This window comes from Salvelinus namaycush, chromosome 34 (assembly GCF_016432855.1).
Source record: "Salvelinus namaycush isolate Seneca chromosome 34, SaNama_1.0, whole genome shotgun sequence".
In the NCBI taxonomy this organism is placed as follows: domain Eukaryota; kingdom Metazoa; phylum Chordata; class Actinopteri; order Salmoniformes; family Salmonidae; genus Salvelinus; species Salvelinus namaycush.
The window spans coordinates 9,775,311-9,803,194 of NC_052340.1; the positions used below are offsets into that span (position 1 = coordinate 9,775,311).

Sequence of the window (27,884 nt, forward strand, 5' to 3'; positions counted from 1 at the left end):
CTCTTTGCATTCTGTGATTGAATTCATTTCATTGGTGCGAGAGCTGTGTTCACATTTTTCATGACTTGCTTGATTTTCTTTACATCCTTTTAAGTCAAAGATTTTCACTATATTTCACAAATGGTTTAAAAGATCACGATAAGTAAATCTCTTAACTTAACTTAACTCTCTTAAATCTCTTGTTCATATGGTTTTTCAAAATGGAACTCATGTCAGCAGAGTTTCCTAACCGTAACGCATTTTGATCCCACTTATTTCACCCTGTAACCCTTTTCACTTTTACAAATCCCACACCTTTTATGTAGATCTACAGACACCAATTTAGACTACAGTCAGACTTACTGAACAGAAGCAGGCTGCTCGATCCTGTCATCCTGTGTAAGTCAAGGACCGCTACAGAACGTATGTTGGAGGGAAGTATTGCTATGTTGATAAATGGAGAGTGGAGTGATTCAACTTTTAAAGTAGCTTGGGACAGAGGAATAAATCTGTTTTTGATACATAGTTGCTGTTTTTTATATGATAGCTGCCAAAAAGGTTGTATTTACGTTTCGTTAGGATCGTAACAGAAATCCATACATAAATTGTTAGGATCGTAAGAAAAGCCATGCATGAAATGTGAAATTTCATCTGTGAACATACAAACACTGTTACGATTACGGACTAACATACCTTTTAGAGTTTTTGGCAATTCTCGCCAACAAACAAAAAAACGTACACCAAACGCCCTTTGAAGAGTGCTATGCGAACAAGAATAACACAGTATTTTTAAATAAAATTTAAAAAACTTAAGTCAGGGAAACCAGAAAGAGGTATCCTGCACGTTTTCAAGTAAAGTCTTCATTCTCTATTACTCCTCAGCTGAGTTTACTTCACATTTATGTAGCTAATGTAATAGATTTGTTTGCCAGCGCATGTCTCGATAGCACTAGCTGTATTATGCCTACAACAGGGAAGTTTCAGTCCACTTGGTGTATTTTTACAGCATGGGCATATCACTGGTTGACGTGGACATCCCCATGCATGCACCTTATCAAAATGACTAATTCAATATTGCACCATCCCATTCTCTGGGCTCTGTCTGCAATCATACCCAGTAGTATATACCAGGAATAATGAAATAATAATAGATGTTTGTTGAATCTGTGAATTATGCATGAATACTGGAGTCTTTGCCACTCATTTTTTAAATGTACACTAACGGTCAAAAGTGTTTGGACACCTACTCATTCAAGGGTTTTTAATTATTTTTACTATTTGCTATATTGTAGAATAATAGTGAAGACATCAACTATGAAATAACACATGGAATAATGTCGTAACCAAAAAAGTGTTAAATAAAAAATATATTTGAGATTTTTCAAATAGCCTCCCTTTGCCTTGACCGCTTTGCACACGCTTGGAATTCTCTCAACCAGCTTCATGAGGTAGTCACCTGGAATGCATTTAAATTAACCGGTGTACCTTTAAAAGTTAATTTGTGGAAATTCTTTCCTTTAATGCGTTTGAGCCAATCCGTTGTGATAAGGTAGGGGGGTATACAGAAGATAGCCCTATTTGGTAAAAGTCCAAGTCCATATTATGGCAAGAACAGCTCAAATAAGCAAAGAGAAATGACAGTCCATCATTACTTTAAGACATAAAGGTCAGTCAATCTAGAACATTCAAGTGCAGTCACAATAACCATTAAGTGCTATGATGAAACTGGCTCTCATGAGGACCGCCACAGGAAAGGAAGACCCACAGTTACCTCTGCTGCAGAGGACAAGTTCATTAGAGTTAACTGCTGTTGACACTGATTTATTTAGAAGTCAATGCACACTTAACCAGTATGGCTACCACAGCATTCTGCAGCGATACGCCATCCTTTCTGGTTTGCGCTGGGTGGGACTATCACTTGTTTTTCAACAGGACAATGACCCAACACACCTCCAGGCTGTGTAAGGGCTATTTTACAAAGAAGAAGAGTGATGGAGTGCTGCATCAGATAACCTGGCCTCCACAATCCCCTGACCTCAACCTAATTGAGATGGTTTGGGATGAGTCGGACCGCAGAGTGAAGGAAAAGCAGCCAACAAGTGCTCAGCATATGTGGGAACTCCTTCAAGACTGTTGGAAAAGCATTCTAGGTGAAGCTGGTTGAGAGAATGCCAAGCGTGTGTAAAGCTGTCATCAAGACAAAGGGTGGCTATTTGAAGAATCTCAAATACAAAATATATTTTAATTTAACACTTTTTTGGTTACTACCTGATTCCATATGTGTTATTTCATAGTTTTGATGTCTTCACTATTACTCTACAATGTAGAAAATAGTTAAAATAAAGAAAAACCCTTGAATGAGTAGGTGTTCTAAGATTTTTGACCGGTGGTGTATTTCCTCACTCAAAATCTTGCCAAAGCATATTTTGTAGGAGGGGTTAATATGAATTCAAAATAATTTGACATGATTTAGATGAATCGGGGTCATGAACATACGGACTTTGAAATGAACAAGGGAGAGGTTAAACGTAGGCTAAGTCTGGCATAAGCATATTCCCACACTTTACAATAACTCTGTTGCGGTGGTCTTAGGTTGTCTCCGTATAGGTTATTCCCTCCATTGCGACACTGCTGCCCGGTTGAAGAGCTTGTGATCTCCATGCAGCACCATGCGCCTTCGGAAAAGCACCCCTCAGCCTCAGAAGATGCTCTTCTGGAGGCATGCAGCCATAGTCATACCCTAATGTAGGCCTATTTGCCTACTAGACAAAAAGTGCAGCACATGCATGCAACTCATAATTCCAACATATTTGAACGTTTAATTCATCCTTCATTCAGTTCAGCCAGTCAGTATGTCATCCATTCAGTCATTTGTCTGAGTTGTAATAGGAACTATATCAAAGAGAATAGAACATATCCATTTGTTGAATAGGCTGTTGATAGTCTTGACCATTTGGGACCCCTTGGCTATTTCGCTCAGGACAGTTTATAGCCAAGACTTAATCGATATTTTGTTCTATCTCATTTATTGATATGGATATAGCCTCTGTGTGATGGGGTACAAGTGGAATTCGCAAATACAACAGTCAAAATGCCTAATATAAAGCCTAGAGTCTGTGCTCCCAAATACTGGAAAACGTGTCATTCACCAGGTTACATGATCACCATAGTTAGCCCCACGCGGCTATAAAAATCAATTATGAAATTATTTGGCCATTAAATAGCACACAACAGCATGGATTATTTAGACAGTGGAGTAGGCCTGGCCTAAATCATATTTACTTTATATTATGCAGCACAGGCGGTTATTCTAGACAAAGCTCTTCTGTGTCTTTTAAAGTATAATTCTCTACTGATATAACGTTGTTATCGAATGCCGTTCTAACACAAGCTCTAAACTGTTATTTTGGAAATGAAACCGGAAGCTGTAAAGCAACTCTAACGTCAGGGCTAGAAGTGCTTGGTTGACTAGCTAACTTCAACTAGCTACGTTCGGTTCATGTCCTTTGCAGATGCCACATTCCTGACAAAAGTTTGTATGTATAAAAAAGATCTGTAACCGAGTAAAGGGAGACATAAAGTAAGAATTTATCTTGTAAATGTTCATTCATAGTCGTAACATAAGGTTTGTACGTTTTACAGATCTAATTGAACAGTTCCGTTTCATGTTTCACAATGGTTTTTCTTACGATCCTAACAATTTACGTATGGATTTTCTTACGATCCTAACAATACGTACGTTCAACCTTTTGGCAGCTATCTGGCTCCATAGCGTTTATTCAAGAATTGTGGCACTGACGGAGTTGAGGAAGAGGCGAAGTGAGAGGATTTACTCCGCCCAAAATCTGTCTATGTGAGATAAGCCCTTTTTTGTATGGAGGTCTATGCGAGAGTGTTAAATTATTTGATAGAGTATAGGTTTTGTAATGTTTAGTCAGTTAAAAATGTACTGATATAAGAGGTTGCATGTGGCATTTTGTCAACTTTGAGAAAAACGACTTTGTTGTGCCTGTTGTTCACACGCGTACCTGCCCTCTCATTGGCTAGAATGGTCCCTCTGACCTGACCTCACTTACCCTCACTCATTGAGGAAGTACTGTAGGGAAGATGACTGTTTATCTTATATGCATAGTCACTTTAACTATACATTCATGTACATACTACCTCAATTGGCTCGACCAACCAGTGCTCCCGCACATTGGCCAACCGGGCTATCTGCGTTGTGTCCCACCACCCGCCAACCCCTCTTTTTACGCTACTGCTACTTTCTGTTCATCATATATGCATAGTCACTTTAACCATACCTACATGTACATACTACCTCAATAAGCCTGACTAACCGGTGTCTGTATATAGCCTTGCTACTGTTATTTTCAAATGTCTTTTTACTGTTGTTTTATTTCTTTACTTACCTACACACACACACTCACAAAAAAAACACACATGCCTTTTTTTCGCACTATTGTTTAGAGCCTGTAAGTAAGCATTTCACTGTAAGGTGTACCTGTTGTATTCGGCGCACGTGACAAATAAACTTTGATTTGACTTGACGGAAATGTATGTTCTGTTTGAAAGTGATGGCGGGTGGGTAAAGATGAGCGTGAGAACGAATGGGCTACAATCGTGAAAAAGAAAGGAAACTATCACAAGTGAAGTTGTGATAGAAACTAAGATATTCCTAGATTTGTTTATAGTAGGAGTCTTGGATCAATATTACCTGGGGGATCCGTTTGAAGTCACGAAGAGTAACGTATCATGGATGCGTAGAGTGAGGTGGCATATGTGAGAGTCACAAGAGCTGATCTTATTCAGATTTTCTGTGTGTCCGCGGAACGGAAGAAGCTTGCATTCTGCCTCCAAAAGATTTTTGAATGGAATGTTTTGTATATGTATTTCCAAAGCAGGGCGCCGGTCAAGGGGGTTATCTCTTGGGATGCAGATAATATACCTGAGGAAGTAGGTGAAGTGATTGGTGCAGGCCGACTGACATGTATGGTGGATGGAGTAAGGAAACCCACTTCATCCAAATTATTGTTTTTGATAAGTCTCTCCCTTCTCATGTAAAGCTTTATGACATACCATGTAAGCGCTTATGTGCACAAGCCCCTACAAAGATTTGGGCATGTATCAAGTGTATGCAGATGGGAAGAATATCAAATGTCAGATGAGGTTATATGCTGCAACTGTGGAGACTGCACCAGTGAATGTTTCTCGGCAATCAAGGGCTCCTGATATATTACTTGTGAAAAAGGTGGACTTCGTAGCGTTTATTGCAATGGTCATAAACTTCACAGCACAAACAAAGAAGAAATCAGAGAAAATTGGAATCATTGTGAGTGCAGCAGAATGTTTTTTGGGACTCAGCCAAGGCGTTGCATAAAATCCTGTCAAAGGATGTTCTGCCCTCACAGGCCCCTGAGCCTGTGTCGGGATGTGACTCGAATTGGAATGTGTTTATTTTTGTATGAGGTCGTTTTTATCCCTCTCCTATAATGAATATGTTTTTATATAGTTTACCATCCATACAGTAGGTGGGGGCATTCACCTCTAATGCTTGTTTGCGGGCTGCCATAACACCATAGAAGTAGAAGAAGAAGCGCGGCCACTCGGCTATCTTCTTTGAGGAAGTGCATGTGCAAAACGTAAACAAAGTGTGTTGCGTAATCTCACCCAATTTCCATTTTTCGTGCAAATGTCTGTAATCCGAATGAGAGTAGGCTACGACAAAACAACAGGCATTACCAGGTAGTAAGAACATTGTAAATGTATTATTTGTTCTATATTTTAATCGGTTGTAATCCTAAACACAGATACAATAGCTAGCTAACGTTAGCTAGCTAATTTAAAGGAACTACGTTAATTGCTAGCTAATAACTGGGGTAGCTAACTTCTCATCTAATGTGTAAAAACATTCCTAACATTCCGAAATGTCAATTCAGAGAACACAATGTAACGTTGAACGTTTGCAATTCAGAGTGTTGTTTGCATGCAACTACTATATACTGTAACGATCAAGCTAGTTAGCAGGGGAGTTAGGTTAGCAAATATTGATATCCGAAATTACCAGTGGTGGAAAAAAGTACCCAATTGTCATACTAGAGTAAAAGTAAAGATACCTTAATAGAAAATGACTCAAGTAAAAGTGAAAGTCACCCAGTAAAATACTACTTGAGTAAAAGTCTAAAAGTATCTGTTTTGAAATATTCTTAAGTATCAAAAGTACTAGTAAAAGTATAAATAATGTCAAATTCCGTATATTAAGCAAACCAGACAGCACCATTTTCTTTTATTTTTAAAGTTACGGATAGCCTGAGGCTATCTCCAACACTCAGACATTAATTTACAAATGAAGCATTTGTGTTTAGTGAGTCCTCCAGATCAGAAGCAGTACTAGGGATGACCTAGGGATGTTCTCTTGATAAGTGTGTGAATTTGATCTTTTTCCTCTCCTGCTAAGCATTCAAAATGTAACGAGTACTTTTGGGTATCAGGGAAATATATGGAGTAAAAAGTACAATATTGTCATTAGGATTGTAGTGAAGTAAAAGTTGTCAAAAATATAAATAGTAAAGTACAGATACCCCCCAAAACTTCTTAAGTAGTACTTTTTAAAGTATTTTTACTTAAGTACTTTACACCACTAGAAATGACGTCATGAGCAGTGGACCCTATTTCACACTAGCTAGCAAGCTAGGGTTCCTGTCTTGACATTCAATACTTTTTTATTTTATTCAGACAACATATTGCTGTGCTTTCATATCATGAGTTTGTTGTTTGTAACGTTATCATGATTCCATGAGTTTGTTGTTTGTAATGTTATCATAATTCCATGATTTTGCAGCTGGTGAGATTATGGAGAATAACGATGATACCAAAGAAGACCCCCAGTCACAAGTCAAGAACTCAGTCAGCATGGAGAAGAACTGCTGCAACGAAGACACTTTCAGGTTTGAATGTCTCCTTGTGGTCATATGAGCTCCGGCTAACAACTTTGATTAGAGAACATGTTTTGTGCTTAAGGAGACACTGCACATTTAATTTGTTTATGGTCAATGGACACTGCACACCCAGAGTCATATTCAGCAATGCAGGCAGCATTGCATTTGAACTGACAAAGAACTGCACATGGTTGGATTGTTAGTTATCTGATATCTGTGCAGGCAATTCAAAAATGTCATTCTAGTGCATGCACACAGGCATACTATTTCCTTATTAGGTCTGTATTCCCCCAGACAGAACACAGTTTAACCTCACATTGTCTGCCAGTGCCAGCACCCAATACAAAGCTGAGAGCATAATACATTAGTATTATTGTGATTAGGTTTGGCAGTGCATTGCATTCCCACACATATTAGAGAAATATTCCACGTCACTCTTTCCAAATCAGAGGAAAGTTCAGTATAGCAGATGATTGGGCCCCAAAGTCTACCACTGCCACTTTGTGTTTCTCTTTAAGCCTTGCTCAAAGTTTTTGTCATTGTGGACTGGTGTTAAGCAAATTATTACAGACTAAGTTAACATTAAGGGGTTGTTTTCACATAGTGGGTCTCATGTGGCCCCTTCTTGATTCTGCTTAGCCCGTAATCCTTCTCAGTCTACTTCAGACCCTCCAAAAATATTCTCATGTCTCTCATTCACTTCCAGAGGCTGGATTTTATGTAAGGCATCATTGCTCCGTCTAAAGTATACATTAGTCTTTAGATATGTCCTAGCTGCTCTTCTTCCACCTGGTATACCGTAAGGAATTCCAAGACAGGACCTTTGGTGAATCTGTAGCCATTTCTGTGCTTTTGTGACAGCAGGAGTTCGGTATGGTCTTTCATATCAAATTCAGACTCTCACATGATGCCAAGGGGAAGTGCTGTGATGAGGGTCTCCCTTTGATGGATCTTGGAACAAGAAAGAATCACCAAGGACATACATCTGCAGTTAGACCACTGTAGAAGACCCTGCCTATGATCTCTGCAAATATTCAAGTATCCAAATCTCCATTAAAGGACAAACTAATGATCTGCAGTGAAATGTTCCCCTTGTAAACAAGGAAGAATCACCTGCCTTTCTGAACTGCTCATCGCAACAGTTTAGTTCTCCATATTTTCCTCCTCTCTTCCCGACACTGAGATTCCTTCCAGAAGATCACCCACAATGGATGAGATCCGCCGGGTGTTCGGTTCGCCCGGAGGCTCTGCCAACCTGTCCTCGGGCAGCCGCCTGCTGCTGCGCCAGCGCCTCGCCCAGCTCATGACCTGCGTGGATGACCTGGACCCCTCGCCCCAGCTCCAAGAGCAGATGGTAGGCAGCTTTGACAACACCTTCCTCATCTGTGGTAAAAGGGCCAACCGGCTCAAGAAAGAGAACTTCAGGTGGACATGATAGGCTTTGCAGGGTTCCTCTTTTCTGTTCTCTTTGGCCTTATTTCAACTTGACTTCCACTTTCTCTGTCTTTATAACATCATATGATTTGTTTTTAATCAAAATGCATTGCATATGGTTCTTCGTTGCAAGGGTTTAGTTGATGAACACAAAGTATCGTAAGACTAGATACTAATGATTCTTCTTGACTAAAATGTACAGCAATGACTTCTCCATTTTAGTCCAATTTTGTCTGTCTTTATCTGAGTGCAGAGGGTCTGAGTTGGTGGAGAAGTTAGACATGTTTTTCATGTCTTGATTTTAAGGCTTTGGAGTGGACCCTTGTTTGATCAGCCTCTTGAGCTCAGAGCAGGCAGTGTGTGGCGGTCTCTTCCGTTCTGGATCGTAATCTCTGGCATGCTTATCTTTTTTTGGATTTGATAACACAAAATGCCCTTTTGTTAACAGAACTGAAAGGTTATGATGTTAGAACCATAGAGATCATAAGTCAATGTTCAGTGTTCAATTTATCCTGTGCTTAGGACATGGAAAGGGATTGGCTTAGTTTCTCGTTGAGAAGTGTTCTTCATTCACAGTATCTGAATTGATATAGGCTACGGTTAGAGATATGAATAGGCTTCATCAACCACCACTGTCCATTCAAGACTGGCTAAACATGATGTTGTTGTGTAACTAAATAAGCTTCTGAAAGTTGCAGTCCCATTTGTCAGGCTTTTGCTCAAATGAGTTTTGTGGAAAACTGCTGTGCAAGTGAATCATGATCTGCTGTACTCTCTCGCTCCCTCTCCCTTTCTTGCTCCCTCTTTCTTTTCCTCTCTCTTGCTTTCCATCGCCCCCTCTCTAACCACTCCCTCTCTTTCTCTCTCTCTCGATCCCTCCAGGCTTCACATGGTCACGTGGAATGTTGCTACAGCTGATCCTCCAGATGACATCAGCTCCTTGCTTCACCTGAACTCCCCAAAGACCCCAGACCTCTACGTGATTGGGTGGGGTTGCGGAGCTACTGCATGCTGATTGGATATTGATTAAGACACAGTACAATGGCATGACAGGAAAATATATATTTTTTTCTAAGTGGTATGGTGAAAATGCTTCAGTAAGTTTATTTGTATAATACTAATGTTACAGGCAACAATTGTGTGTGTGTGTGTGTGTGTGTGTGTGTGTGTGTGTGTGTGTGTGTGTGTGGTGTGTGTGTGTGTGTGGTGTGTGTGTGTGTGTGTGTGTGTGTGTGTGTGTGTGTGTGTGTGTGTGTGTGTGTGTGTGTGTGTGTGTGTGTGTGTGTGTGTGTGTGTGTGTGTGTTTTATAGTCTCCAGGAGGTGTACTCTGCTCCTCACAGGTTCATCATAGACATGGCCGTTGAGGACTCCTGGAGCCATCTCTTCATGTCCAGCCTGGCACCACGAGGCTACCTGAAGGTACAACACTGGGACAATATGACTTCATAACACTAATAATACCACTCCAGCACCATAGACCGGTTTTAACTAGTTTCATGCCACCAACCTTAGTCTGAGGCAACAGAAGAATGTGCTCCCAACATAGTTTGTCCTCAGTTTATTTTCACCTCCTTGTCTTTCAAAGTAATATCATTTGCTTGTTATGTGCCACTCTGCTTCCACACTTCTGATTCTGCCTTTTTGTCTTTCTCCAGGATACTTAAAGAGCCTGAAAATAGGCCAGGTTTAGATGAAGCGATCTCAGGGTGTCTGCTATCTTGTTGTGTTGCAGGTGTCCTCCATCCGCATGCAGGGCCTCCTACTGCTGTTCTTCTCCAAACTGGCCCACGTTCCATTCATTAGAGACATCCAGGACACCTACTCTCGCACAGGCATCTCCGGCTACTGGGTAAGATCAGGCTCAGGGGATGTTATTAGTTATTATGACAGCTTATAGCGAGTGTTATAATGCACTAAAAGTGTCATAAATGCACCTATAAGGCATTGTGTGTGAGCCTCACGTAAAAAAGGGCTTTTCATAAATTTGATTGATTGACCTTGTGCCCAACAGGGGAATAAAGGCGGGGTGTCCATCCGCCTGTCTTTCTACGGCCACATGCTCTGCTTCCTCAACTGTCACCTGGCGGCACACATGCAGTACGCCTCGCAGCGCGTCGACGAGTTCGAGTACATCCTGGACACGCAGACCTTCGACCCCAAAAAGACACCGCAAATCCTCGACCACAAGTCAGTATACATTAAACGCAGTTGAGTGTGTGTTTTCCTATATTCACACAGTTGCTGCTTCGGTATTATAAATGGAGGAGCTTGACATCTGTTTGTAATATGATTTTAAGTACTACTGTGCTCTCTCTGTGTTGAATGTTCACATTGGCCTCTCTCTCTCTCTCTCTCTCTCGCTCTCTCTCTCTCTCAGGCTGGTCTTTTGGTTTGGGGATTTGAACTTCCGCATCCAAGATCACGGCATGCATTTTTTGCGCAACTGCATCACCAGCCATAAGTTCAACTTGCTGTGGAGCAAAGACCAGGTCAGACTCATGAGGGATGCATTTGTTTTGCTCTATCTTGGACAATACAGTACTATACATAGATTGGAGAAGGGACCGTGGCTTTTCATTTTACACACGTACAGTTAGTTGTCTTGTTTTCATGCATGTACGACATGGGATGTACAAATGGCACCCTGTTCACTTCATTGTGCACTACTTTTGACCAGGGCCCATAGGGCTCTGATCCAAAAGAAGTGCAAGTAGTGCACTATAAAGGGAATAGGGTGCTATTCGGGATGCCGCCATCGTATTTCCTGAGGATGTTGAATGTAATGCTTTTGTTGTCATTCCGTGTGGCTGTATCAGCTGACCATGATGAAGAAGACGGAGGCTCTCCTGCAGGAGTTTGACGAAGGACCTCTGGACTTTCAACCAACCTACAAATTCGACAGGTTCTCTGACTGCTATGACAGCAGGTAATGGCTGACGTGCAGTCATAGGCGTATGGGAACACTCGCACACATATCGAGTTATGCGTGCACAAACACAGTCACTGACACACACACTTTCTCTCCTGATGTGTATTACTCTTTGGCTCTATAAAGCATCACTCTTTCAGATTTGTCACTTTTGTGTCATCTTTTCTGCTTGCTTTTACTGAGCTGACTCCTGCTCTCCTTACAAGACACCATTTTTTCAAATGCTCAACTCTGCTCTCTTTCGACTTCACAGGCCCCACGGGACATGGCTTGGTTTCCAGTAAGCTGCTCAAAACACCCCTCTCTTAATGCCCCCCCTAATCCCCCTTAAGCAGTATTCTGCTCCTGCACAATAAGCCCACTAAAACGGTTGCAAGGCAGTGACGGAAAGATTTTTGCAATGGAAAGTCAAAATGCCTCTCTCTCCCACAAAATGGTGCCTACAGAACCCCAGACCTTGCTCTCTCTTTGTGTGTGTGTATGCGCTTCTGGGGTTTCTGCTGATGTGAATGCTGTGTGATAAATACCATAGTTGTCTACAGCTAACACAGTTGTGTCTAACAGTACATACGGTATATCAAAGTCGCTTTATTCTGCATATGAAGCCGGTGGAAAATTCCATTGAAGCGTATCAGCATGGTGCGGAGGTGGCTGCCATTCTCAGTGGACACAGTGTTCTGGATTTGTTAAGCCTAATTCATTTAACTCCCACAATACCATTTGCACTCATACGGAGAGAGAGGAGCTTTGCTAGCCGACTGTACCGTTGGCTCTGTGTGGGCGTAAGCAGCTGTCAGTTTCTAACAAGCATGGTTACTAGCTATATACAGCACAACCTCCTTTCCTGCTGCTTGGATTGTTCACTATATAGTTGTAATGCATCGCTATATGCAGAGCATTCGGAAAAGTATTCAGACCCCTTGACTTTTTCCACATTTTGTTACGTTACAGCCTTATTCTAAAATTGATTCATTCGTTTTTTTCCCCCTCATCAATCTACACACAATACCCCATAATGACAAAGCAAAAACAGTTTTTTAGAAATTTTAGCAAATTTATAAAATAATAAAAATGGATATCACATTTACATAAGTATTCAGATCCTTTACTCAGTACTTTGTTGAAGCACCTTTGGCAGAGATTACAGCCTTGACTCTTCTTGGGTATGACGCTACAAGCTTGGCACACCTGTATTTGGGGAGTTTCTCCCATTATTCTCTGCAGATCTTCTCAAGCTCTGTCAGGTTGGATGGGGAGCGTTGCTGCACAGCTATTTTCAGGTCTCTCCAGAGATGTTCGATCGGGCTCTGGCTGGGCCACTCAAGGACATTCAGAGACTTGTCCTGAAGCCACTCCTGCATTGTCTTGGCTGTGTGCTTAGGGTCATTGTCCTATTGGAAGGTGAACCTTCGCCCCAGTCTGAGGTCCTGAGCGCTCTGGATCAGGTTTTCATCAAGGATCTCTCTGTACTTTGCACCATTCATCTTTCCCTCGATCCTGACTAGTCTCCCAGTCCCTACCGCTGAAAAACATCACCACAGCATGATGCTGCCACCATGCTTCATGGGACCTTTATATAGACATGCTGCCACCAAACTGTGGGACCTTTATATAGACAGGTGTGAGCCTTTCCAAATCATGTCCAATCAATTGAATTTACCACAGGTGGACTCCAATCAAGTTGTAGAAACATCTCAAGGATGATCAATGGAAACAGGATGCACCTGAGATCAATTTTGAGTCTCATAGCAAAGGGTCTGAATACTTATTTAAACAAGGTATTTCTGTTTTAATTTTTTTATACATTTGCAAAAATGTCTAAAACCCTGTTTTCGCTTTGTCATAATGGGGTATTGTGTGTGTATATTCATGAGGAAAACGATACATTTGATCAATTTTAGAATAAGGCTGTAACGTAACAAAGTGTGTCAAAAGTAAAGGGGTCTGAATACTTTCCAATGCACTGTAGCTGTACAGTATGTATTCCTGTATGGGTGCATGTGTTTGTGTGTGCATCACCTTGCGTTTGTGTGTTTCAGTGTCGTTACTTACGGTCTCCACCGCTGTGCACTAATCAGTACAATAGAGAGGGCACTCACTGTATGAGTCACCCAGTGAGACCGAATGGAAAACTAATCCGCTATGAGAGACTACTAATGAGGAATATGAGAGGATACAAAGCAAGCACTGCGGAATCTGATCCATCATGTCGAGCAGACTGAAATAACACGGAGATGGAGGAAACGCTAAAGAAATCCAGCTACCTTATGAGATACCTCATCATACTTTCTCCATCTCTAACACACTCTCTCATGTCATTCTCTCACAGGCTTTGTTCAAATATCCATACTAGCAGACTACTAGAATGATTCAATGTATTGGGCATGCATTCTAAGTGATATACTAGTTCATTTGGAACTCAGTCTTTCTGTTTCTCCACATCTTGTTTGTCTCTCGCTAAATCCCTTCGCTTGTCCGTTTGCCGGTTCCTCTCCATCTCTCCCATTCTGACTTAATCATTCTTTCTCTCGCTCTCTCACTAAATCCGTGTCTCTTCTCTCGTCCGCCCGTCTGTCTGTCTGCCCAGTGGTAAGATGCGTAAGCCAGCCTGGACAGACCGGATCCTGTGGCGGGTGAAGCCTAAAGAGCCACCCCCAGAGGAGGAGAAGGACGAGGACAGGGACTCTGTTCTGGACGAGAAGAACACCAAGAAGAAGCAGGAGGAGGAGGAAGAGTTCCCTCTGAAACTCAAGCAGGACTCGTACACCAGCAACATGGAGTATGGCGTCAGCGACCACAAGCCTGTCATCGGCATCTTTACCTTGGAGGTGACTGAGACGGCAGCATTTCCAATTCCCGCATCTGAGACCATATGAACAGTCTTAAGAGTAGTAGTGCTGATCTAAAATCAGTTCCTTCCTGTCCATATAATGTTATTCATTATGATCTAAGAGGCGACACTCACCGACCCAAGATCAGTACTCCTACTCTGAGGCGCTTTTTGAATACTGGCCCTGGACTGCTTTTCCAATGTGACTCTTTATAACGATACCGTATGATGCAAATATACTGCTTTATACTCCTTCACCCTCTAGCCAATCCTGACTACCTCTTCCCTCCATATTTTCTGTCGTTCCCTCCTGTCTATCCCCACACTGTAGTTGAGGAAGATGTACGAGACGCCGTTGGTGCGCGTGTGTGCCGAGGGTGAATGGAGCGCCGACTTTGACGCCATAGTGATCTACAGCCCCCTTCAGCCCTTCCCTTCTAGCGCCTGGGACTGGATAGGCCTCTACAAGGTCAGAGTCGACTTAACCCTCTGATGTTCTTTTGAATCATAGAAGTATAGTCGATGTGTCGTTTTTACAGGTTTGTGTTCCAGGTGGGATTCACGAGTGTTTCGGACTACATTACCTACACCTGGGTGAAGGATGACGAGGTCTCGTTTAATGACGAGCTCGCCCAGGTAATATGACTGCGTGCGTGTGTCTTTTGTGTTTGATGACATGGAGATGCTTGAATATGTTTCTGTGTTTACCCAGGTCTATGTGAGCAAGGATGAGATTCCGCTGCTGGGAGGGGAGTGCGTGCTCTGCTATTACTGCAGTACGCTCCAATGCATTGTGGGTATTAGCTCACCCTTTAAGGTAAGTGCAGGTTTACCGTAAGCCACCAAGAACAGTCCAGACATAGAGAATATACATACGCACACTCATGCATTCACATACATTTTGGGCCAGTTTTCTGGATGCAACTTCAGCCTAGTCCTATAACTCCTGGACTAAAAATATTGGAGATTCTCCGTTTGAATGTAGAAATGTCTCCGTCTGATTTTAGGTACAAGAGTCCAAAGTGGCCGTTGAGGGAAGGTCTAGCACCGGAGAACATCGACGGCCTTGAAAAGGCCACAGCGAGTTAGGACCTGTGAGTGGACCAGACTTTATTGCTGGACCAAACATGCCCGCTAACACTGTCTGTCCGTCTATGCTGTTACACATTTGACCTTTGGTGGCCTGTCTGCAAGCTGTGGTGCTGCTGAAGTCATGGAATGTTACTTAACTATAGGCCAGTGCACTTTGTTTTTAATGAATCATAACTGTTTCTGTCTTGTTCTCCACTGCCAGTTGTGGCGGCAACAGTAGCCTAGTGGTTATTTCAGTTCTGTTCAGATGTTGATCCCGCTTTTAAAATCAGTCGCAGAGAGAGATTGGCAGCGTCGTTTTAGGAAAGCTTGTGTTTTTGTTCCGTGTATTTATGCTTTTTGTGTGTGTTTTGTCTCTGGATTGATACAGAACTCATTGGACATTGTCAGATGTTCCAGGTAGGTTGTACAGAAGTTGAACATTAACTTCAGAGTCGTGGCTGTTTCACTTGAAAATTTGACCAATCATATAATGGTATCGTTAATACATGAATATGACATTGTTTTAAATAATGGTTCATACATTTACATTTTCCCTTTGCAACTTAGTCCGCTGCTAAGAAAACGCTTTGTGCTATGCTGTGCTATGCCATTCCGAGAAAAATATTGCACAATTTGTTCTTGTTCACATTCATGACCATGCCCTTTTTATAGATGTGCGTTACTGGTTTAGGTATTTATTGAAGTAATTTTGGTTCAAGTAAGTGTGATTGGGGATGGAAAGTTATCTAAGAAAACAGTGGATTCAACAAGTGCCTCAATGTTAACAACAGTAGATAACTGTTCAATAGATGCTTTGGTACAAAACTAATGGAATTCCTATTTGATTATTTATTGGTGCGTTTGAAAAGGATTATATTGCTCTTATTCTTAAAAAATATGCACGTCTTTCTTGTTCTGTACGCATCAACATTTAATCTATAGAACTTCTTGTACTTTTCTTTGACCAATTTCAGCATAAGCGAGACCTGTTCAAATGTCTTTATTTGCTTATTGAAAACGCTTGTACATTGACTTGTAAAGATTACTCAAGCCACTTCATTCTGTTTTTACAGTATAGTGAAAATTAGGAGTGCTCTATTTTCTCAGTAACGTGGTAAATGAATGAAAACAAATGTTATACTGTAACCTATTTAAAGCTTAAATAAAAAATTCTAAATGATGATGCCTGTCATTTATCACTAGTCTGGAATAGAAATACAATAAGTCATTTTTAAACCTTTGATACAATGTAGTCTACACTGTTTTTATGTTATTGTAATAAGATTGTTTACTTTAATCTACAAACTATCGTCTTAGCTGGAAACAAGAACTATACATTTAATATAAAAAGAAAGCTTTTTTAAAACATTTTATTAACGGGTATTTGGAAGATTTATGCTAGGATGATAATAATAATAACGGACATTAGGAACAACAATTCACAACAGTCTCTGAACATCAAAATGATCAAGTATTTGAAACCAGTCAACTGATTTACACTTAAGTCAAAGAGAGAAAAATATAAAAGCAAATAGTTCCAACAGTTATGAAGGGCTTTATAAAATAAATTGATTGATCAACTCATTGGCTTGAAGCAATGTTCCTTACAGTATACAGTAAGCGCCATTTCCAGTTTGATCGCCAAACCAGTCCAGAAGCAATCAAGGTACATAGACATACAGGTTGACGTTTTACTTTTCTAAACACACAGACGCAGTGACATTGACATTTCAGCTTGCGTTTGCACCACCTATAACATTTTTAAATGGGAAGTTACATTTAGTGCGTTTTAGAATAGTAATATGTCACCTCTAGCCTATTCCAGAGTACTACTTATTGGGGTGGGTACTCCCAGCCATAAAAATAGGACTAGAATCTAAATAGATAGGATAGATCTAGGCCTACTTCTATGCTCCCAGCTCCTGTACAGCCCAGACAGTGCTCGAGGTGGGCCAGCAGCTCTCGGTGGTGCTGGTGGGGTACTGGGCTCGGCAACTGGGACACTAAGAAGCTCTCGTCCAGCTGGTTGACGACCTGAGAGGGGGAGGTGAAGCTCTCTTTGGACGGCTTCAGGGGTGCTGGGGGTCTGCTGTGAGCGCTGGCATCGTACAGGCAGGACAACTCCCTCTGCCCCTTCTCTGACTCGAGTTTGGCGAAGTGGTCCTTTGCCTTGCGTAACTCCTTCAACACCTTGTGGAGCTGTTGTTGTAAATACTGACAGTCTCGCTTCTCATCCTCCAGGTCTTTGGCGGACACCTGGATCCGCTGCTTCAGAATTGTGATGCGTTGCTGCTCCTCATGCAGGCTCAGTAGGGATTTCTGCAGTAGATTCACCTCTACTAGGAGCTCAGCACACCTGATCTCCTTTTCCTCTAGTCGGGCCTGGAGCTCCTCCATCTCAGCCCACAGACGGCCCTCTCTGTCCCCAGAGCGGCGCTTCTCCTTCTGGACACTGCCGGATACTCAGCCTCTCCGCCTGGAACTGCTGCCTCACCTCTCCCACCTCTCTCTGCTTCTCGTCATACCTACACTGCAGCTCAGACAGTTGTCTCTGGGCTGTATTGACCTGCTCTCTCTGAGTTTCCAGCTCTTTCTTGGTCGTCATTAACAATATCTCATAGTGCTTCTGTATCTGCACTGACCTCTCTTCTGAATGGGTGTCTTTATGCTGCTGTGCGAGGGCCTGCTTGGCCTGGTTCAGCTGCTGTTCCAGCCCAAACACCCAGGCCAACACCACCTTCACATAGGCCTCTCTCTGCTGGTCGTAGGCCAGCCACTACTGGTTCTTTTCCAGGGCATCTCTGAGGTGGTCATGGCTCATTGCAGTACTGGTGGTGGACACCTGTCCATCTGATGGGCAGCTCTGCAACCCACCGCCAGCTCTACTACTCTCCAGCTCCTGCCACTTAGCAGACATGGACACCAGCTTGTTCTTAACATCCTCTGTCTCGGCTTGGAGTGACTGGAAGAGTCTTTTTCTCTGCTCCGCCTCCCTGACATAGTGGTCTATCTGGGCCTGAAGACCGGCCACTGTCTCACCCCCTGCCACATGTGGCTGCTGGCAAAGAGAGCAGATTTCCTGGTCCCTGGCCAGTAGCTGCTGAGCGTTCTTCTCCCGTAGTCTCCATTGACAGGATTTTCGCTAATAAAAGCTTGTTATTTTCAGAATCTGGTGGTTCTTCTTTCTGACGAGACAGCTCATCCAATGATTTCCTGAGATATGCATTCTCCTTTCTGAGTTTACTGATCTCCATATTCTTACTAGAGCAACACAGCCTTCCGCCTATTTTGTCGGCGAAGTTGTTTTTGTTGCTGGATGACATCGTTGCTAAGATAGCTAACGTTGGCTAGCTATCTAACGTTAGTAAATTGCCTCGCACAGATGTTGTTAGAATCCAAATGTACACTTCGCTGACCTTTTACATTTCCCGCGGTTGATGGCCCCGCCAAGATTGCAATGTGTTGCGTTGATCTAGCAACCGTTTGTTTACAACCTGTCCTTGAGTTCCTTCATTGCAGACAAGACAGGCAACATTGTTGCAACTTTTAACACGAACCAGTGTTTCACACCGCACAGTAAAGGTATGGTAAGAAGAGAGGTTTGGTTCACTAATTATATTTCAGTGGCATCTTGCAAGCCCCGTTTGTTAGCTAGTTTACTAACGTTTTTTTTAAATGACAACTAGCTATCTTGCTAACGTTACTGTTGTGTAGATCCATTTTCTGTTGATACTAGTTAACTACTGTTACCAATTGCTATTTAGTTGGTACTTTGGTAGGCTATTTATGTGACATTTGTGTTGTTGTGTCTTTATTGAAAGGAAAGATTATTTTTTTTAAGGCTGAAAGAATTGCAGTGGAGAAATGTCTAGGCTGATGGATCCTCAGCCCAAGTTCCTACCAGAATGGAGGCTTGCAAACCAAATACATTATGGGAGTGCGGAGGCTGAGCGTTCACGCTCTGAACGACTCACGGCTGAGAGTAAGAGGCGGATAGAGGAGAGTGGCATGGCAGCCAAACGCATGCAACAGGATGCCAACAAGAGACTGCGTAAAGCGACATCAATAAATAGAGATTATAACATAATCCGTTCCTGTCAACGTAGTGGTTGATTCATCACTGCAACTGAATGGTCTGTCTGTTCCACTTTATAATAGCACATTACCACCCCTCATAATACCCAACCACATGTCATTCATACCATCCTATCTCTGTGTTCAGAGCAGAGAATCTATGACATCAAGTTTTGGAAGTCAGACCTGGACCAGAAGCTGGAGGAGATTGTCAGGAGATTAAGGTGCTGATAACCTGTAAGAGCCGGGTGGAGAGGTGTGCCGAGCCCCTCAGAGTCGCCCTGCAGTGCCTGACTGAGAGGTGAGAAGTAAACTCCCAATCAGTCAGTTGGAAAATGCAGTGATACACAATTAGGTGGGAAGGAGTCTGCTCACTGTTCCAACAAATCAAATTGTATTGTTCACATACACGTGGTTAGCAGATGTTATTGCGAGTGTAGCAAAATGCTTGTGCTTCTAGTTCTGACAGTGCAGCAATATCTAACATGTAATCTAACAATTCCACAACTACCTAATACACACAAATCTAAGTAAATATATGGAGGAGAAAACAGGGACCTAGAGTCACCAGACTAAGACCAACAGATAAGGAGATCCTTCAGTGCAACCTCAGAGCATTTCTTATTATTCTGTACGTAAATCCAGGACACTGCATTTAGTATGATATGTTACGAATTACAAGGGTTAGCTAAAAGGTTTAAGGTTAGGGGAAGGGTTAGCTAACATGCTAAGTAGTTGCAAAGTAGCTAAAAAGTAGTAAGTAGTTGAAAACTTGCTAAAATGCTAAAGTTGTCCGCCATCAGATTCAAACTTGCAACCTTTAGGAAGTGATTGTATATACTCCATCAACATGTGTGTTTCAGGCAGAGGCGTGTTTCCATTGACCTGGTACATGAGGAGGTGGAGCGGGAACTGATGAAGGAGAGGGAGGTGATCGAGGGAGTGGCATCACTGCTGAACCGCACCCTGGAGCAGACCAATGAACAGATCAGGTGGGTGAGGGGAGGAAGTGGTTCGCCACACGCACACACGATCAAGTCTCACGATCTCTACAATGCTTCTAATGCATGTTTCTGTTCTGGAGACTGAACCGCTCAGCAAAGTACTACCTAGAGAAGGACCTACGGGACAAGTTCCAAGCAGAGCAGATTGATGGTTTCTGCTCCATCCTCACAAACACCTCCCCGAATATTGACAACGTGACTAGTCAGACAGACCTCGCAGTACCAGGTTAAAACGATGGCACTTTCTCTTTGTGTAATGTGGGGCAGTAGGAAATTCAATGAAGGAAATGTCATTATTTCAAACTAAAGATAATCCCTTCTCTTCACCCAGCATGCAGTTTGACCTGCAGCAAACGTCATTATTCTACACATAGAAATAGAAGGCCTGTCACAGTGCCTTGTGATGGACAGTCGGTGCATTCTGCATACAGTAGGTCCATTAGAAGCATTATTCCCTTCAGCCAGCAGAGATCAGTGTAATACCTCCTCTAACCACCCTACTTACAGTTGAAGTCGGAAGTTTACATACACTTAGGTTGGAGTCATTAAAACTCGTTTTTCAACCACTCCACAAATTTCTTGTTAACAAACTATAGTTTTGGCAAGTCGGTTAGGACATCTACTTTGTGCATGACACAAGTCATTTTTACAACAATTGTTTACAGACAGATAAATTCACTGTATCACAATTCCATACATGTTTACATACACTAAGTTGACTGTGCCTTTAAACAGCTTTGAAAATTCCAGAAAATGATGTAATGGCTTTAGAAGCTTCTTATAGGCTAATTGACATAATTTGAGTCAATTGAAGGTCTACCTGTGAATGTATTTCAAGGCCTACCTTCAAACTCAGTGCTTTGCTTGACATCATGGGAAAATCTAAAGAAATCAGCCAAGACTTCAGAATTTTTTTTGTAGAACTCCACAAGTCTGGTTCATCCTTGAGAGCAATTTCCAAATGCCTGAAGGTACCACGTTCATCTGTACAAACAATAGCATGCAAGTATAAACACCATGGGACCACGCAGCCGTCATACCGCTCAGGAAGGAGACGCGTTCTTTGGTGCTAAAATTGCAAGTCAATCCCAGAACAACAGCAAATGACCTTGTGAAGATGCTGGAGGAAACGGGTACAAAAGTATCTATATCCACAGTAAAACGAGTTCAATATTGACATAACCTGAAAGGCCGGTCAGCAAGGAAGAAGCCACTGCCCCAAAACCGCCATAAAAAAGCCAGATTACGGTTTGCAACTGCACATGGGGATAAAGATTGTACTTTTTGGAGAAATGTCCTCTGGTCTGATGAAACAAAAATAGAACTGTTTGGCCATAATGACCATTGTTATGTTTGGAGGGTAAAGGGGGAGGCTTGCAAGCTGAAAAACACCATCCCAACCGTGAAGCACGGTGGTGGCAGGATCATGCTGTGGGGGTGCTTTGCTGCAGGAGGGACTGGTGCACTTCACAAAATAGATGACACCATGAGGAAGGAAAAGTATGTGGATATATTGAAGCAACATCTCAAGACATCAGTCAGGAAGTTAAAGCTTGGTCACAAATGGGTCTTCCAAATGGACAATGACCCCAAGCATACTTCCAAAGTTGTGGCAAAATGGCTTAAGGACAACAAAGTCAAGTTGTTGGAGTGGCCATCACAAAGCCCTAACCTCAATCCCATAGAAAAATTGTGGGCAGAACTAAAAAAGCGTGCGCGATCTAGGAGGCCTACAAACCTGACTCAGTTACACCAGCTCTGTCAGGAGGAATGGGCCAAAATTCACCCAACTTGTTGTGGGAAGCTTGTGGAAGGCTACCCGAAACGTTTGACCCAAGTTAAACAATTTGAAGGCAATGCTACAAAATACCAATTGAGTGTATGTAAACTTCTGGGAATGTGATGAAGTAAATAAAAGCTGAAATTGTAACGGCGTTCCTCCTCCTCTTCATCCGAAAAGGAGGAGTAGTGATTCGACCAAAATGCAGCGTGGTTATATGACATGATATTTATTAACAAAACGGAAAAACACGAAAACACTTTAACAAACTACAAAACAATAAACGACGTAGACGAACCTGAACATAAGAACTTACATGACACGAAGAACGCATGAAACAGGAACAGACTACATAAACCGAACGAACAAACAAACCGAGACAGTCCCGTGTGGCGCGACAAACACAGACACAGGAGACAACCACCCACAACAATCAATGTGAAAACACCTACCTTAATATGGCTCTCAATCAGAGGAAATGAAAACCACCTGCCTCTAATTGAGAGCCATATCAGGTCACCCTTTAACCAACATAGAAACACATAACATAGACTACCCACCCAAACTCACGCCCTGACCGTCAAACACATACAAAATAACAGAAAACCGGTCAGGAACGTGACAGAAATAAATCATTCTCTCTACTATTATTCTGACATTTCACATTCTTAAAATAAAGTGGTGATCCTAACTGACCTAAGACAGGGAATTTTACTAGGATTAAATGTCAGGAATTGTGAAAAACTGAGTTGAAATGTATTTGGCTAAGGTGTATCTAAACCTTTTCTACAGGTTAACCTGCCTCCCTTTCATGACACACTGAACAAAAAAAATGACAACATTTAATCCCTCCAATCCTAGTACCACTGTGACACCAGAGGAGTAGGAGACCTTCTCCAACATCAACATCCTCAAAGCAGAGCACGAGAACAACTCCCTGTCTCTGAGGGCTCTGGTGGACAGCCTCCTGGAGCAGACAGCTGCTGACATGTGCAGGCAGCACAACGCTACGGGCAATGCCCTCCGGCTGCAGGTCCAGGAGACCAAGACAGCCAAAGGACAACTGGAGGACCACCTGGCAAAGGTCAGCAGCAATGTGAAGAGAAACGTACTTTATATGCATAACCCAGGCCATTCCCGTGATTCTTTTTTCATCATGTAGCAGACGCTCTTATCCAGAATGACTTACAGGGGCAATTAGGGTTTAGTGATCCTGTCGCACTAATCCTTTCGGTTACTGGCCGAAGGCTACCTGTCGCACTGTGTTACTGAAATTAATCCCCCCATGATTAGTTACTGGAATGATTCCCCTCCTTTCTCCCTAAAAACTAAAAAGGTTCTGTCAGAGGTGGCTAGCCAGGAGTGGAACCTGGAGGCCCTGCGAAGACCATGCATGCCATCAAAGACAAAGCAGGTCCCCTGAAGGTGGCTCAGACACGGCTGTCCGCTCGCAGCCAGAGACCCAGCATCGAGCTCTACCATGACCCGGTCCAGGTCCGCCTGCTCTCCGAGGTCCAGTAGCTCACTGCACACATCAAGAGGTGACAATGCACCCCACCTTCCTGTCTACTGTACCTAACTCTTCCTACTTGTCTAGGGTCTCTGACCACTATTTTCACTTCCATTACAACTCAAGCTATTTTATAGTAGTTTACAGTCATGTTTTAGCTCTGTATGAATTATAAGATTAGTTATCCTAACAACCCACTGATTAGAGATTCACCATACTCATGATTTTGTTACACAAACAGGATATCACAGCTTTCATTTCAAGTCTTTTTTGTTCACCCATCTCTGGTTAAGAGACTCTTCTAAATGTATTATGTGAATGACATATTTAATGTTTTGCCTTTTTGCCATGAGTTGTAGTAGCCTCCCATTGCTCTGTATCAACCCTGTGACCCTCCCCCCCAGACTACAAGACGCCCAGGCCCAGTCGGAGATGGAGGTGCAGGCCCTGACCCGCTCACAGCTGATCCTGGAAGAGGAGATCCAGGTCAAGTCCCGTTCTCTCTACATCGACGAGGTCATCTGCACCCAGCTCCGCCAGCACATCTCCACCAACAGCTTCTGAATACCACTCCCACCATGACAAGCCTGGTCCCTGATCTGTTTGTGCTGACTTGCATCAACAGATCTGGGACAAGCCTAGACCATGGCCACACTGACTTTATAGTGGGGCTCTTTAGCTTATGCTGACATACCCGGGCTAGCATTTTCACTGATGAATAAAATATGAGGTATACATTATGATGGAAAGCTGGAGTGCTTATATTGTTTGCAGCAATTTTAATACAATATTTGGGTTTGAAGAAAAGGAGGATCAGATTGTGGAGCGTGTTTATCTACAGTGATAGCGTCGTGTGTGTGCTGTATTTGCCAGACCCATCATGATTGTGTATCAAATTGAAGTTTCCTTCCTCTTACTTTAAATGGTGTTATTATATATATATCATTTTTAAAAGCTGTCTATTTGGGCCCATGTGTCTGTCAGGCAGGAGTCAGAGCATGGGGTAGGAGATGGCGAAGTAGTGGAGCTCTGAGTTGATGAGTTGTCTGTAGCGAGAGTACACCTCCTCCAGCTGCTCATCCTCGTCCTGAGTCTCATTTTTGTTGGTGTAGATGCGCACCTGGGACACAAACACAAGCAGCTTATAAACCACACAGTATATTGCTCACATAATACAGTCACGCACATTGCTATAGCTAGGTGCAACACGTGAGGTGTCATCAGTAGCTTTTAAAGAAGTAGAAGGAAGGAAATGTGACCGGGCTCTTTAAGAACGGACAAAGATGACTGCCCAGCTTGATGGCTGTTTCTTTAACGACCCAAACAAACTTTATAATGCCTTCAATATCCCAGTTCACTGGGCAGGAGAACACAGCAGGCTAGTGTGGGTCTGTGTTAGTAAATCTCTTCAATGCCAGGACATAGATTGGTACGCAGGTGTGTAGGCCTAGGCCTGTATGGCCTTATCCTAGTTCCCAGAGCTCTGGCTCACCTTGATGGTCCTGAGGATGGTCTTCTTTTCCAGGCGTTTCTGCAACAGCCGGTCCAGGAAGCTGATGTCCAGGAAGGCCCAGACCTTCAGGAAGACCAGCCGGCTGCACAGCAGCACCACCTCCAGCAGCTCCTCGTCCACAGACTCGTGGCTGTTGTTCAGGTCCAGGGTCAATTTCTACACCAAGGAATTGAGGTGGGAGACAGATTCACAACACTTCAACATGGATTCATGTTGTTAAAGGATTGAGTGCCACTGACTTCCTATTGACAATTTAGGGCTGGATTCAATCCATATCGCGGAAGAGCCGCGTGAAAATGTGAAGATTGTTTCCAATTGAGAGGACATATGCAACGTTTTACTGTGGATGCAGTAACGCGGGAACATTGCCTTTCATTTTAAATCGAGCTGTAACACGGATTTTCGGTGATACTTCTGCGATACGGATTGAATCCAGCCCTTAGAGTCATGTCTCTTGGGGCCGGTTTCCCTGACATAGATTAAGCCTAGTCCTGGAATAAAACACATTCTCAATGGAGAATCACTTATTCCAGGACTCGGCTTAGTCTGAACTGCATGGATATAAAAAGGCAACGTTGGTACATGAATAAACACTGTTGATATACTGCACATACTTTATCGCCACACAAACCGGTGCCATCATTGCTCCATAACAGACTACTACCGTGTATTGATGGTGATGGGTTCGGATTTCTGAACTTTAAATATGAATCATTAGTTATGCTAGAGACATGAGGGGTGCCATAGTCGAGGGTTTACACCAGAAGTTAGTGGTTATATGTAGGAGGAATGTATATGGTGGGTGCAATTAAGCTTGGAATGTACTGAGTGCAGGGGAAACGATCACGTGGCAGGCACTGATAAGGGTGGAGAGCCATAGATTAGTGATGAAGGGGGTCGAGGTCAGGTCACATTAAGGGAGAAGGAACCGTTTATTGCCAGTATCACTTAACTTCCTGCCTAGCAATAAAGATGTAATGTTTAGAGAGGAGGCGACTCCGTCCAAATTGGGGTATATATATATATATATATATTACCACTGGTGGAAATATATTTTTGTCTGATGCAGCTGTATTGACTCAATGGGTGAATAAACTTGGTTTAAGCTTTACTAATCATCCATGAATTTTATAAGGTTAATTTAGAACCCAACAATGGGTAGAGCAACCAATCCTCACCTGTAAACAGCTCCTGTAGCAGGGAACTAGGTTGGTAAGAGCAGGCTTGGCACTCCAGTCCTGTTCACTGAAGTAGCAGCTGGTGAGACTGAGCAAGCGCAGCGGGATCTCTCTGAGCAGAATCCTCCCCAGCTTGTCCACGTCGAGGATCCGCTCCACTGTGATCTGCACGCGAAGGTCAGGACAATGCTGAGCCAGATGGGACCAGGCATCCCCCCAGACCACCTGGATGTGGGGCTCGTGGATATGGCATCGTATGGTGAACGTCTGCAGGGACCCTCCCCCGCCCAGGCTCCTACACGCCGCGGACAGGGCCGCCAGCAGCTCGTCCGATACACAGCTGTAGTTGAGGGTAAGGGTACAGAGGCCCTGGAAGCGGTTCATGACCTGGGGGAAGGCAGGGTTGACGAAGACGGCCAGCGGCTGTGAGAAGAAGTCCTCCAGGTTGAGGTGGGTGATGCCGGGCCGGCGGCCCAGGTGGGTGTGCTGCTGAGCTGCAGCCACGGCTTCCAGCACCTCCAGGCCCTGGGGCAGGTTAAGGCGGGCCCCCCGCAGGCTCAGGTAGCCCAGGCGGGAGCCCTCGCGGCGCAGGTAGAAGGTGAGGCTGCGCACCAGCGCCTTGCGTACACTGCGGCACCAGGCGGCGCGGTCCAGCTCCATGTGGTTGACAGTTAGGCGGCGTAGTCGGCCGCCGGTTTTACGCAGCGAGGCGAGGAAGGTCCTCAGCGTCTGCTGGAAGCGCCGGGACACCAGAGAGTTGAGGGGGTGGGAGAAGCGGATCTCCAGGTTCTCCAGGTAAGAGCCGTAGGTCTTGACGTAACACACGGCCGTCTCCAGCTCCGAGCGGCGGGTCCTGGAGATGCGGCCGGAGAAGTTGAAGTTTCGAACCCTCCAGAGGGAGGGAGAGCGCATAACATGGTGCCAATGGTGACACACCAGGGCCGCCTTGACACGGTCGCGGTCCCGCAGCCACCAGAACACCTGCCGCAGACACACGTCCGGGAGATTAGCCCAGCCCAGTTTAGGCTTTTTATCTTCCTCCACCTCGCCTTCTTCCTCATCCTCATCCATTATCTCTATTCCTTTATCATCCCCCTCTTCTTCTACGTTCTTGTTCTCCGAGAACTGTTCCTCTGGATCCTCGGGGTAATCCATTTACAGGGAAGAAGTGTTGCCAAACCACTAACGTCTCTCAATATTCATCCACCAAATGTAAAGATGCCTGTCGTCTGAAATGTATACTATGTGACTCTGGAGTTAACTTGGACTACAGAGAAGCAGAGGACACATGCTTGTGTCTGTTGGGTCGCCATCAATGTGTCCCACTTGTCACCTAGAAATGACTAGACACCAAAACTGAAGCTCTGGAACCTTGATAGCTTTTATTGTTGTCACCATGAATCCAAAGGGACACCTTGTGACATCACAATAGGAGAAGATAAAACGCTCACAGCATTTGGACCTATTATGAAAAAATATTTTTTTTGGTAAATCAGTTATGTACATTTGTAAACCAATATTAAAATGTACAACTTTTGACAACTTTAATGATGGAGAAAACATTCCCATTTTCAGAACATACTGTATTTCTGTTGTAAGCAATGTATAAAACTGGGTGGTTCGAGCCCTGAATGCTGATT

At 43.4% G+C, this 27,884-nt stretch overlaps 2 protein-coding genes and 2 pseudogenes across 8 annotated transcripts; 2 read left to right on the forward strand and 2 right to left on the reverse strand.

Annotated features, from left to right (window-relative positions):
• Positions 1–3,538: 3,538 nt before the first annotated feature.
• On the forward strand, positions 3,539–16,366 carry LOC120028326 (inositol polyphosphate 5-phosphatase K-like). Of its 7 annotated transcripts, none has more exons than XM_038973533.1 (14): positions 3,539–3,559; positions 6,821–6,926; positions 9,234–9,338; positions 9,663–9,771; positions 10,085–10,201; positions 10,364–10,539; positions 10,730–10,841; positions 11,169–11,278; positions 11,535–11,561; positions 13,869–14,109; positions 14,443–14,580; positions 14,664–14,747; positions 14,824–14,928; positions 15,119–16,366. In XM_038973533.1, the coding sequence occupies exons 2-14, from the start codon at positions 6,832–6,834 to the stop codon at positions 15,179–15,181; spliced, it is 1,482 nt and encodes a 493-aa protein (XP_038829461.1). In that variant the 5' UTR covers positions 3,539–3,559; positions 6,821–6,831; the 3' UTR covers positions 15,182–16,366. The 7 variants fall into 7 exon arrangements, with proteins under 7 accessions (XP_038829461.1, XP_038829465.1, XP_038829463.1 ...); XM_038973535.1 differs by lacking the exon at positions 3,539–3,559 and adding an exon at positions 5,573–5,724 and having other exon boundaries at positions 9,693–9,771; XM_038973532.1 differs by lacking the exon at positions 3,539–3,559 and adding an exon at positions 5,574–5,724.
• A 688-nt stretch (positions 16,367–17,054) lies between these two features.
• On the reverse strand, positions 17,055–18,508 carry LOC120029160 (annotated as a pseudogene).
• Positions 18,509–19,116: 608 nt separating this feature from the next.
• Positions 19,117–24,308, forward strand: LOC120029161 (annotated as a pseudogene).
• A 228-nt stretch (positions 24,309–24,536) lies between these two features.
• LOC120029162 (F-box only protein 39-like) lies at positions 24,537–27,399 on the reverse strand. Its single transcript, XM_038974464.1, has 3 exons — positions 26,245–27,399; positions 25,046–25,222; positions 24,537–24,673 (listed from the first exon to the last, which is right to left on the reverse strand). Exons 1-3 carry the CDS (start codon positions 27,397–27,399, stop codon positions 24,545–24,547), a joined length of 1,461 nt encoding a protein of 486 aa, XP_038830392.1. The 3' UTR covers positions 24,537–24,544.
• Between the last annotated feature and the right edge of the window lie 485 nt (positions 27,400–27,884).